The 13,231-nt window shown below is 39.8% G+C and overlaps 1 protein-coding gene across 4 annotated transcripts in view; it reads left to right on the top strand.

Annotated features, from left to right (window-relative positions):
• Positions 1–13,231, top strand: part of LOC102799796 (receptor-type tyrosine-protein phosphatase mu) — a 166,061-nt gene that overhangs the window by 33,401 nt on the left and 119,429 nt on the right. For all 4 annotated transcript variants that reach the window (XM_087831285.1, XM_087831287.1, XM_087831286.1 and 1 more), the window contains exon 2: positions 4,168–4,290. In XM_087831285.1, coding sequence (XP_087687411.1) covers positions 4,168–4,290 — 123 coding nt within the window. The remainder of the gene's footprint in view (positions 1–4,167; positions 4,291–13,231) is intronic.

The following is a 13,231-nucleotide window of genomic DNA, read 5'->3' as shown; positions in this document are numbered from 1 at the left end:
CTGCTTCTCTTGAAAGGGGAATGTTGACAGGGTGGAGCACATTCATCTGTACTCCCAGACTACGCACACCTCATAGACGCTTTTATTGAAAGTTAAATCTCCTTCAGAGAGTTGGCAGCCTCTCGTTGGGATATCTGTTTCAGCAGCTGTCGAGGCTGATTATATGGGGGTTGTGCCACACACTGGCAGCGATATAAACCTCCTACAGAGAGAAGAACTATTATGATGCCATTGACTGATGCATTCATCTGCATGAATGTGTTACAATATGTTGACTCAGAAGCACTTGCTTGTATTGATGACATTCAACATGTGCTCTGGGATTTTTATTTTTTTTATTATTTATTTATGGCATCAACAGTGGTCAAGCCACATATTCAAGGAAGCCGTGTAAAGACAAGACGCTTTAATGTTTACATCAGCAAAGAACAGTCTCACAGCATATCAATAACAACTTGTAGGCATTATAGGAGACTTCCCAATACTGAATATGATACCAATTGGCTTGTGCAGCAATTAAAACAATTAACATTGATTCATTGCTTGTTCCACACCCTGTTACCCTGTCCTAATGACACCTTGAAATTGTCAATGAAAAAGCAGTGTAGGTTATTTCCACTCGCTCTTTTCAAATATCAAATCCAGATACCGTTAATCAGGAAACATGGCTCCAGAGAGACTGTATCACCCATTTACATTATTAATTACCATTATATTTGTCATTTATACTTAAACTATAGTCATTTCAATTGTTATTGTATAAACTTTTTATGTTACATGCTGCTAAAAATGACAGATTACCATCCTTGTGTGAAGTGGTGTTATAGATAGAAGTTGTATTTATGCTCATGGCTTATTTCATCCACCTGCAAATGTATGGCACTGGATGTTTAGGGTTTTTAATGGCTTTGTTATTCAAATTAAATGGGCAACATGAGAATCATTAATGGAGCTGTTAATGATGTCTTTTGAAGAAGATGAAGTTTCAGACAGCCCCCTCCCAGTTCTGCTGATTTATTATTAAACACAGTGGCATTTACAAAAAAATAAAATAAAATAAACCCATTAGAATTAAATTAGAAATAGGTTTCTACTTTATCTTCTTTTAAATGGCCTTTTTCTTCTTCAGTGTTCGAAATCCTCGCTCCTCTCCCACTGACTCTGAATATATTTTTCTCCTCGTCAGCGCCATCGATTTGAATATCAAACACCAATAAAAGCCACCTCTTTGATTTGTTTGAGCTCCATCATGCTGTGAGAAGAAGGTGGGTGGCACAAAGTGAAGGATCTTGGAACTATCGAGTCAAAATATTGATGGAACGGAGCCAGTCCCTGTGACGCTGAAGCCAAAGAATCATGTTAATCATGTTATGTTCTCCAAGTTACATCTTGGCAACGCGGGCATTTTTATTTATTTAGAGTGCAAGTTGAGTGAGCAATGGAGTACATGCTCTTTTCCAGCACCGCCTTCGTACGCCTAGAGTTTTGCAGTGTCGCTGGTCGTGGACGACCACAGCTTTTTATCAGTTACTGAACAGCTTTAAGTGAGCCGATGCATGTTAATAGCTTTGCTTAAGAACGTACCGCTAATGATTTTTAGTATTGCTCACCAAGATTCTCAGCTAGTCATTGAAGTTTTCAGCCACCTGTTACTGATGCTTCACAGTAAAACCCTCTCAGGTCTAAATTATCATTCATGAGCAGTAACGTTTTCTTTGTGGATGAAATTTAAATACTTATGGTTTATCAGTTTTCTTTTTGAGGCAAGACTTGGGATCAATATTCAAAAGCCACTAATCACATAATGTGTTGGCAAAGGGTTACAGGTCAGAACAATTATAAGTACAGGTTTTACAGGCTTTGCACATTGTACAAAAGTACAGGAGTGTAAAATCACAAATTAAGTTGTTTTTTTATTTTTATTCTTATTATTTCAGAACATTATGACAGCAAAATAAGCAATCGCAGCAGAACGAAGCTAATCCAATCATGCACGGTAACAGTAAATTGTATGAATCATGCGATGACAACGAATGTCAACATGTTCAACCATACTTACTTTTGGTCCGTCCTGTCATCAGGGCAAGCAAAGGTTTTGTGAGTAACATTAGTGGCTCTGCTTCCCAAACATCCCTGTGTGAGCAGTCTTCTATTTTGTCATTGTGTTCCATCTTTTGAGAGACGTACCTGCTGTTTGCTTATTGAATGCATGACTAATGTTTGAAGAGCAAATTCTAAAGTTTAAGATGAAATTCATTTGTATCGGAATATTGTTTTTAAAGCTAAATTGGTCTGTGACTGCACATTCAACAACAAACTTGTCAGAGTAAACTATGGTCATATCATTCACTTCATTCTTAGCAAACAGCCGCCCACTTGGCTACATATCTAGTTTAAACAGACCAAAATAGTAATATCTCGTGGACTTGTTGCCTTCCTGTAAAATTCAAATAACCTTAGCTTAATTCTGGTTTGATGTTTTAACTCATGAACAGTATTTAGTTAATTTTCTTTATCATATCTGACTGTCTTGACTGTTACCTCTTAGCTGCTCTCAAACTTTGGAGAGACATTAGCATTTTACAAAGTCCTTGTAAGCAAGTCTTGCTATCTTTGTAACATCCACAATTCATAGAACCGTAGTTATATCTGTAACTCTTGTTCAGTGGTCACGTTGACATAAAACCTTAGGTATAGATTCATACGTGAAATCTAATTAAAACTGTAAAAATTGGGTTTAAAAAGCTTGTATCTTATAATTTAACCAGGCAAACACAATGTTTCTCAACACTAGCCCATTTGTGTCAGGTATTTGCAAATCATGCTTGCAGCAGGTCCAACAACACAGTTGGCTTGAGGTTTCCTGGTTCAGCTCTTGTAAAGCAGATGATTAGGTCTGCTAGATTTCTTTCTCCAGTCTCACCACAGAGGTACATCCTAGTGAACCGGTACCTTAAATAAGGCCTGTGTCTCTCATTAACAAGGGAATGAATTTCTGGGCAAGCTCTCAAAATGCCTCAACAATTTTTATTTTTTTTTATTACCTGTGATACTTTGGCAGTCTCTTCCTTTTCTATGTCCGCCCCCTCATAAAAACAGACAAAGCAACAAATATATCATCAGCTGTTGCCCTGTGGAGGAAGGTATTAATTATCCTGTGTTCTCCTCATTTGGCCACTCATTTGCACATGTACTGTAAATGTCACCAGAGAAATAAATGGGAAAACAAAAGCCCCAGCTCGTAGCCTTTATGCAGCAGAATGTCAGAGGGAGCTTGTAAGAGATGAGATATTGGTTTTGGCCTAGCATAGATTCTGGCTCAAAGGACATTCCCAGAGGCAATAAAATTTGTATGTAATCCGTGTTTAGAAACTTATTAACAGTGTGCCAGCAAACATTCTCAGATTTGCCATTTGGATTCATTTCTGGCGAGGAACGGTATATAAATTGCTGTACATCTGTTATCAACAGAGACCTAATGTAATCATCTGAAGCGGCGCTGTGTAATTTCTTTGCTGTCTCTGAAAATGACGAAACGTGGTTTTAAAATAGTCTTTCCAGTTCCCGTTTTTGACTCTTTCCAGCCAAATATTGTTTAGGCTTTTTTTTGTAGATTCATGAGTGGGTTGAAAAGCACTTTTGGAGGGAGGCAGCTCAACTCTCACTTCTTTGTGTGGCCTTTAAGGTGCGAGGAATAAAGGGGTATTTGTATTCATCGATCACACGCCAAGCCCGGGTGAAGCCTGGCCCTAATGGTTGCTTGCTGTCATTTTGCAAGCAGCTTGTAAAAAGGATTAGAGTGGCTTTGTGGAGTAAGAGCGCATGAACAGCAAAGTTCTGCGGTCGGCAAGGAAAATAAATCAATTTATCCCTGATGGTGGTGTAGTTTGGAAACATAATGCCTAACGATGATGGAGTTTGGACACTTCATACTTGTCATTGTGAAATTGGACTGCCGTGTTGCTAATGATGGTAATGTATGTTGTGCCTCGCCTACAACAGCAATCCTTCACTCTGTCTCACTTAAATGCATCTCATTGTCTGGCATATTACATTATGAATACCACTGACAAAAAATAGGCGACTTTAATTTATACATTCATTTATTTGAGCAGGAAGTTAATGGAAAACTTGAATAACCATATAAATTTCTTCCTTTTGTCACAGGCGATTGTACTTTTGAGAAGCCACTGGCAGCATGTGGATACAGCCAAGGCCGAGATGATGATCTCGACTGGGAGCAGGTCAATACCAGAGAGAAGTCTCCATCAGATCCATGGATGCCCTCAGGTAAGGACCTGGCTCCTAACTCAGTGAAGGAAAGAAATTATCCTGTCATCATACTGAGAATACTTTGTTGTGATAGGTTGCCCATTTGACCCAGTTTTATTTCAGTAGAAGTCTTCATGACCTGGGCAGTGGGGCAGAGTCTCCATGGGGAGTTTGGGGGACTTACACAGGATTTATACTTGTTTATTAAAAAGGTACATCAGAACTGCAAATCCTACGGAAACCTTAAGGTATAACCTATGTAACCTAAAGTATAACTTGTAAATGTAGCTACACGTCGTGTCAAAGCATCCCTCAACTTTTGTATGGCCTGTTCAGTCCTTTTGCCAAGTACCCGTGGCAATTTTGCGCAATGTGGTGTTGGGGTGGAGAGCGCCCACTGTCTTATGAGGGGTGCTCGTCTGCAACAGTGTTTCGATGGACGATTTCGTCTCAAAGCGACAAACTCATGAATGCCAGAATCCAAGGTTTCCAAACAAAGCCCTGCATTATAACAAAACAATCACATCGCCTGTTAGCGGTTTTAATGTAGTGGCTGGTTGGTTGGTGTATGTGAGCAGGTACTACTCTTTAATTTTGGAAGCATTTGAAGAGAAAACAATATTTCAGCATTCCTCACTCGTATTCCCACACCATGCCCTTAAGTTTTATTGATGTGGGATGTTGATGCGTCTTGTTTCCACAACAGTATCTGATACACAGAATCTTTGGGACAGGCACATGAACTAAAACAAAAGCAACATTTGATATCAGCGCACTCTGATCCATGTTAATTGAAGAAGTCTATCTGTCGGCAACGTATTGAAGTTCATTAAAATGCTTTCCCTGCGTTTTGTGTCTGTCGCACGCAATTTGTCTCTTTAATGTTCCATTGATCGCTTTTCATTTGATTTGAAATGCAGACATATCACAGCCACTGAGCAGAAGGCACCTAAAGAGTTAGACTAATGGAACGATGCTTTCTTTCTTTCTTTCTTTCTTTTTTCATCTTCTAATAAAGGTAGCATTGCAAACTAATGGATATTGTTTTCCTCCTCCTATCTGACACCTGATCTCACAAAGGCTGCATCACAGATAGATTGCACTGGGCCCCCCAGTGACAGAAGGGGAATTAATTAGCAGGTCTTCACTAATTTTAAGCAGCCAATGCCCAGACCTGTTTGTGTGTATATCAGGATGCTCTGTGCTGAACTGCCCCAGAGAAATTACTTTCCAAAGAAGGGAAGTCTCTCCTTTTTTCCATCGCAATTGATTAATGTCGTGACACGTGGAGGCTGGGCAAAGGTTACAGTGAAAGCCTTGACCTACAAATTAACACCTCGCACATGATCTAAATTTAACATACCTGATTAAAATCCCATGTCTGGTTAAGCGGTGTCCCTGATTGTGCCTCCTAGTCTGAGTACACTTCAGACAGGCTTGTTTTCTATCTATGCGTCTTGAACTGGGCCTAATTAACAGGTTGCAGCTCTTTCTCCATTTTGCAGTATGAGCACTCAACCTGCTGCGCAAAATTGTAATCTCTCCTCTTTGACCACATTGAAAGGGATGGGAAATGTAGTGTGCTTGACAGATGAAATTGTTTTACGGCTACTAGAGTGGGGGTTGATGGGTAAAAATGCATTTAGGTGAAAGCCACACTGGTGGAAAAGCTATCTCACCTCTGATTGCTGCCTTACTCTCAACTTGCACTTATGAATCTTCACAAAACGACCATATCATGCTCAGAGAGAAGATTGTTATCCTACCTGGTGTGCCAGGATGGAAATGGAATTGAAGTAGCAGAGAACTGAAGGCATTACTACCTCGGTACCTCTTTAAAATTTGTTGGTAACCACAAACGGTCCAATCAGAGGTGTTGTCACTACCGATGCATGATTTAAATGATGCTTAACTGCTTCTGGTTTACTTTAGTTTTCCAAGAAAATTGATTTCTTTTGAGGTTTAAACTCCAGTGACACTGTCCTCTGTCATTTTTAATGTTATTGTTTCATTGCCCACATTAGACTTGAAATTAATATTAAATTTTTCATTCACTGGATTATCAGGTTGTCATTTTTTATTTTATAGTGTACTGCAGTTTTGTTTTTTGGGGGGGTCAAACATTGGACTTGTTCATCAGCCAGTATCTTCAAAAGTTAAAATATTAGTGATATCCAGTGGTAATGTAAGAGGGAAAGAAATGGAAACAAAAGGAAAATATATTAGTGCTGTCAGCGTTAATCTCATTAAAATGACGTTAACGCCATAACCGCATTAACGCGGCAAATCTCTGTTAGCGAGTAAGCACGGATCGCCCCGCGTGTCGGGCTGCACGGCGCTAAAGCGTTAGCAAGCTAACCGCGCTAACGTGTTGACGGAGATTTGCTGTGTTAATGTGGTTATGACGTTAATGTCATTTTAACGAGATTAACGCTGACAGCACAAAAAATGTTTTGTCATAGCTGCTGTGCACAGATTGTTAATCCAAAAATTCAAGCTACGTTTTGTGCCTGAAGCATAAAACAGATTCCCTTTAGCATTATATGGTTTTGTTGTCCTGTATGAACTACCACATTTGTAGTTGTAACTGTGAATGTCACTAAAACAGCTTGATATTGAAATGAGTTGTTTTTTTGTTTTTTAACAGAGGTTAATAACACTCAGAATAAAAGCTGCACACTCTTCGATTATGTGCCTGCAAAAATTTGCAGTAAAGAATCAATAGGAGACATTGTGGATGAAGGTGCTGAGGCACTGTGGTTTAGTGTTTAGGCTTTACTCAAGAGAAGCACTCAGCAGAGTTTGATGTCAGCCTGCTGTGGACTCTCCTTCCTCTTACTGCAATCAAAGACCAAACTGGCCCATTTCCATGCCTGCATGTAAATAAGTACCACAACTGAAAAGTGAAATGAAATGCAACAAGAAAACTCTGTGGTTACTGAAGAAGAGACAAGCATTGCTTTAAACTCTTGGTTGTTTATGATGGTCTGTGCCTTACCTAATTGCTATGTCTGGATGGAGAGACGCCTTGTTTATCCCACCATGCAGCTCTGATTGCATGCCTTGGCTCCTTTTAGTATGGTTCAGCCCAGTTTTGAGGCTCTGTATGTCTGCATGCATGGGCAATCCTTAGTGTGTTCCTCTCCCAAGGCCAGTGGCTGAACCCCCGTCACAACTGTCACAGTCTGCCCTGCTATTACAATAAGCCTCATCTGTCCTGAGCAATTAAAAATAAATACATAAATAAAATAATCTCACAGAGTTCTCATTCAGCTTTGGAGAATGCGATTGGATACACTTCTGTCATATTTGGGCTTGAATTGGCTTGAACAGAATCTTTAAAGACAATAGTTTCACTTGATTAAAAGACACTTGTGATTATTATTTTTTTCTCTTGGAGGAATGACTAAGGCTGTGGAAGTTTCTGGTAGGATGTCCAGATTCTATTAAGCTGTTTTTTTGGGGGGCGGGGTTTGTAAATCTTAGCTAGTTAGAGACTGTCTTCTCCGCTGGTGTCCTGGATGTTGCCAGTAGTAGGCTGCTGCTCTGTTTCTCCCCTGAGACTCATTCTGGGGAATAATAGCAAGAGGAAGAGAAAGAAGGGCCTCTAACTGAGATTAATTAGGGTTTTTGTATTCTACTAGGAACAATTGCACATGGAGCTCCAGCTAAATGACTTATTGTGTTATTCTTAACGTCTGCTCAAAATATGTTGCGGAGAAAAATTTAATGTTTTTTTTGTCTCACTGTTGCACAGGGTCTTTGTTTTGATAGCACATCCTTGGTTGATAATGACACCTGGACAATGGCGAAGGATTGGCAGAACGAGGTGCTTCACAGGGTGACAATTTGCTTTCAGGCAATACAGCTTACTCTTAAACACGGAAGAGTTTGCCTATTGCATATAGATAAAGGTAGATCTTTTTAAATGGCAAAGTCTTCCCCTTCCTGATCACATTGCAATAAGGAGGTAATGAACGACCCTCCGTCTTACCTGGAAAACAAGTGTTGGTTGTTGTGCCGAATGTGCTGTCCAAATGAAAGAGGGGGAAAAAAAGGCTAAGCACTTAAATTATGAGCAGTGAGAACACCCGCTGACTGAAGGGCATCAGAAATTTAATCAGAATTTAAATCACATCAGCAAAAGATGGGATTTGCTGTTGTGAAGGGAGGGGCATCATATTGTGAACATAAGCCAGTTGCTTTTGAGCCTTTCACAACTATGTGTGAAAATCACACCTTGCACACCACCAATGGCAAGGTTAGGTTAAGCTTAAGGAGAAGTGCCATTATGATTAGGGAACAGAGCAGAAAGTCTGATCAATTTGTGAATTAATTCCCAGGCATGAGAGACTAGCATTTTCAATTTAGCATGTTTGTGGGGTTAAGAAGTGTCCTGTGGTCTCAGCAAATTACCGATTTGGATGAACAAGGTTAAGACATCATGATGGAGGACATATTTACATATAGTATCTTTTCTGTATCTTAAGTGATCATAACGTGAACAATTAAGGCTAATTATAGGCGAGTCTTGTGTAAAGTTTATGCTGTGGAATGGGTTTGTAACAGGCAAATGGGCCCATTAAATGACCCATTTCCTGGAATGGATTGGCAATCGAGCGTACTGCATTTTAAGACGATATATTAAGCCATTAAGAATTCTTTTTGATTGGCATGCAGCAACAAAAGATGCTGCCAGGGAACATAATAAGGGTCAGTTGTTCCACCTGACTAAAGTGACGGGGCTGAAACGTGTTCCGCATGATGGATGATTCTGGGTGAATCGGTTTGACTCCGTCAAAGAGACCTGCCAGGTCCTTCATATGGAGAGCCCAAACTTATTCTGTGTTATTTTATCAGGCTCCTTTCATGTTTCAAAGGACACAGGGAAAGTTCTGGAAAATTGAGTGGAGGCCACGGCTGTTCACATTAACAGCCTAACCCTCACAGCGAGAGCATTTTTGATTGGTAGCAGACAGTGAGAATAGCCCTGTCTTCATTGACATTTCCAAAGCGGCCGCCGTTCTTTTCTGCGGTGGTGACCTCTGTGAATTTTATTAGCAAATGAGACCTGGAGGGTTTGGGTTTAAAGAGCGCCCCTTCATTCTGATTTCCCCCACATAATGATTTTCACAGGGTTCAGGACCTGAATGGAAGAGAAATAATGAGCACTACTCATTATTGCAAATTATATCGCCTGCTCAAACCATTACTCAACTCGTAATTAATCTCAATACCATCAACCTATAGACTTTGATGATTAGAATTAGACAGTAGCGTATTTGTGAGAACTAATTTATATCGGACGGCATAAAAAAGAAAATAAATCACTTCTTAAAGGAAAACAGCCATTCCAGCAGCTGTCTTAGGGTCTGTCTACACTTTGCGTTGTTCTGTGTCTTGGATAGTTTGTGTTTCCCACAAAAATTAAGGAAATTCATCTTTTGCGGCTTTCCATAAGAGCAAATACTCTGTAATAATTCTGTAGTCTAGTCTATGCATACATTACTATTAAATTAAACTATTCAAACATTTTCTTTATTTATTATTAGGCCCTTCTCCTAGCAGGGACTTTTCTTCCCATATGGATGGACATGAGCTGTGGCCAACTCCTAACTGCTCTGCCAGCTGAGGGAGCTGTCAGGGCAAAGGATTAAACTAATGGAAGCCTTCCCTGGAGTATGTCCATGGTTCTCTCTGTATGGCTCATAATACCATTAAACCACTAAGTCTGTTATTTGGGATTACTTAATGTCCAGCTGAACTTGAGCATTTGTGAGTTTACACTCGCTGGAAAAGCCTGTACTCCAGTAGAAATCATGTATTAGATTGCATAGAACTTCACTGACCAGCTACCCAATGTCCAAAGCTGCAGACTCATAATGGTTTGTTTTCCGCTTTTTGTTTCACTCTCAGAGAAAATAACCCATGGACTAAGTGATTTAAAGGAGCCAATTAAAAAGTTCTTAATGTCCTTAATCAAAACAGACAACTGACTAATGAGAGAAATCTATGGAAACTGGTCAAAGAGATCGATCGAGCCCCAACCGATTCTTAACGATTTTCGTGACACCTTCTAATTAATGGCCTCTACCAACAAATTGTCTCATAATCAATGTTAGAATATGTATGAGGTGCATTGTGTGATGTATGTTTTTAAATGCAGCAGCCTCTATTCAGTCAGTGTCCTTGTTAATAAATGTTCAAAATATTCCAGAATAATGAAAGTCACACATTTCAATTTCAGCAGTGTGTCCTTCATTTCCAAGGAACAGCAACATGAATGTATGTGGCATCTGCAGCAGGAACACTTCATCTCCTTCTCATTCATTTTTCACACCAGTCTCCATGTTCTCCACGTACAGCCATCATTGTAATGGAAGGTGAAGGTGGCCTACATTGGAATAATAATAAATCTGTTCCTCTGAATACCTTAGACAATAGGCGAGCTCTGGCCTTTACAGAGTTACAGAGATGGGCTTAGTGTGCCGAGAGCCCTCTATTTTTTTAATTGGTCCTGAACACACCATTGTTAAGGTACAAGAGATGGAGAAAGAAAGGGAGAGAGAAAACACCCTTGTGCATCACTAGCACATTAGCACAGCACTAGCGCTGTGTCATTATAATTTGCTCTTACTGGCTTACTGGCTAATTATCTTGTCATGGTGCAGCAGGTCCTGCAGAGTATGTGGTCATTAAGCTCAAATGACAATCAGTGTTCTCCTGTCATCTTCTTCAACTCTGAGACGTTGACAATGGCAGTACAAAGAAGTGGCACGCTGTCACTCGAAATACAGTATCTTTACATTGCCTGGCGGTCAGTAATGAGGAAAGGGACAAGTTTTCTCCTTGTTGTGTTTGGGTTCACTGGCTCAAATCTACACAGTTTGCACAGCCTCATGGCTACAGTTCTGTATCCCGGATAATGGTGAGGAAGACATTTCATCATATGCATTTACATTACTATCACTTTGATATTTACGGCTACTGTATTAAGCATAATTAAACAAGAAGTGAGTTCTTACACGTGGCGCCCATTAATATTAATATTTCATGAACTAGTAAAGAAATGCTGCTTGAGGGATCAGATATTTTCATCTTTAATTACTAACAAAGAGAAGTGCAGTGCATAAATCTCCAGTGCAACACTGTCACAACGTGGCTGTTTGAAATGAATAGTAAAGTCTGCTTTAATCATAGAGAAAAGCACTGGTGCCAGGATCTTTTGTCTTTGGAACATGAGCTACAACTGAACAATTCATCAACTGATTATTAGTGCTGGTTCGCATGACACCGGTTGCTGATGCCTCAAAGAAAAAAATGTTGTGGGCACCTGAGCAGGCTGGTTGTTATTAAAGAGACCTTACAGCCCTTTTGTAGAGGCACCTGATTGTTGTTTGAGAGGCTGGGAAAAAAGTGTCTCAAAGTCGACTTAACTCCTGCCCTTCTTCTTGTACTTTACACAACTTCCTGCTTAGCCCCAGAAATAATCACCCTCAACACTTGAATCACAGATAAACTAGAAGTGAATAATACATTAAAAGCTCTGGAAAAAACCTAGCAGCATGCTGTTCACAGTAGAGGGTCAAAACAGGGTGATCATACTGTGCAGGAAAATCTACACCTAACATAGGAAAGACACGATCACAAGTAGCTAGTCGACGCTTTATAAAGCGCATTATATTAGAGCTCAAAACTGAAAAAATATTATCACAGACCTCGTGTGACCCAAACTTTTAGTGCTAACATAAAGAAACTTGTAAAAGAGCTGGTGTAATCTTTTTTTCTTTAAGCTACACTTTATTTCCAAAAGTATTCACACAACCCATTCTTAATCCATAGTGTTTAACATGATGTCAGCCTACTATTTGCATCTATAAAAGGCTCCAACTGCTCTGGGAAGGCTTTCCACAAGGCTTAGGAGTGTGATTTGGGGAAACTTTTGATGATTCTTCCAGAAGCACGTTTATGACATCAGACACTGGTGTTGGATGAGAACGCCTGGCTCACAGTGTCTGCTCAAATTCATCCCAAAGATCTTATATCAAGTTAAGACCAGGACTGTTCCACACCAAACTCGCTCATCCCTGTCTTTCTGGACCTTTGTGCACTGGTGCGCAATAGGGCTGCCACAAACAATTATTTTGATAGTCGACTAGTCACAGATTATTTTTGCGATTAGTCGACTAATCAGATCATGCATCTATTGGACATAAAACGTACAGCTTATTGCACCTGCATGCATCTGCTCTTTTATAACTGTCATTAGCTTACAGCTTTAAGTGTTTAAGGTATGTGCTAACTAAAAATAAAGACAAGATGATAGTTTATTACATTTTAATGAAATTTGCATTTTTGTTTCAGTGAAGCTTAATAAACTCAGCCGTCTGCTCCTTGCTATCTAAAATATAACAGGACACAGGAGTATATTCCCGAGCATCTCACACTTCTAATAATCAGTTGTCTGCTTGACGTTTATTCAGCTGTGTAAAAACTATAACTTTAATCTCAGCCAAACCGATTTACTTAGGAACAAATAAAATACTGAAAAAAGCCAAACAATAACATCTTTAAGTTATTTAAGTGACTAACTTGAGTAGTGAAAGACGGTGGTGGGTTTGAAAATGGTTTGCCCGGAGTCCGGTGTTCTCACAGGCTCTAATGAGCATTAAACCCCGGCTAGCTATCGTGCTAGTGGGTAACAGACGTCTCTGAAAACGTCGGAGCGCTTTTGAAAATATGTGGTGTCTTGATAAACTGAGCAGATATTTGAGGTTTACACAGCTACATTCTCGCCTGAAAATATGTTAAATGTTTATTTTGTGACCCAGAAAGAGTCGCCATTGTTGGAAACAGAGCTCGGCTGCGCTATGAATTCTGGGACACAGCTTCTTCTTCTTCGGGGTTTAACGGCAGCTGGCATCCTTGTACATGCAGTGTTGCCATCTTCTGTTTCAGT

This window comes from Neolamprologus brichardi, chromosome 18, assembly GCF_056152115.1.
Source record: "Neolamprologus brichardi isolate AB-2024 chromosome 18, ASM5615211v1, whole genome shotgun sequence".
NCBI classification, from domain to species: domain Eukaryota; kingdom Metazoa; phylum Chordata; class Actinopteri; order Cichliformes; family Cichlidae; genus Neolamprologus; species Neolamprologus brichardi.
Note: the sequence above shows the minus strand (reverse complement) of the source record. Positions and strands in the feature narration are given on the sequence as shown.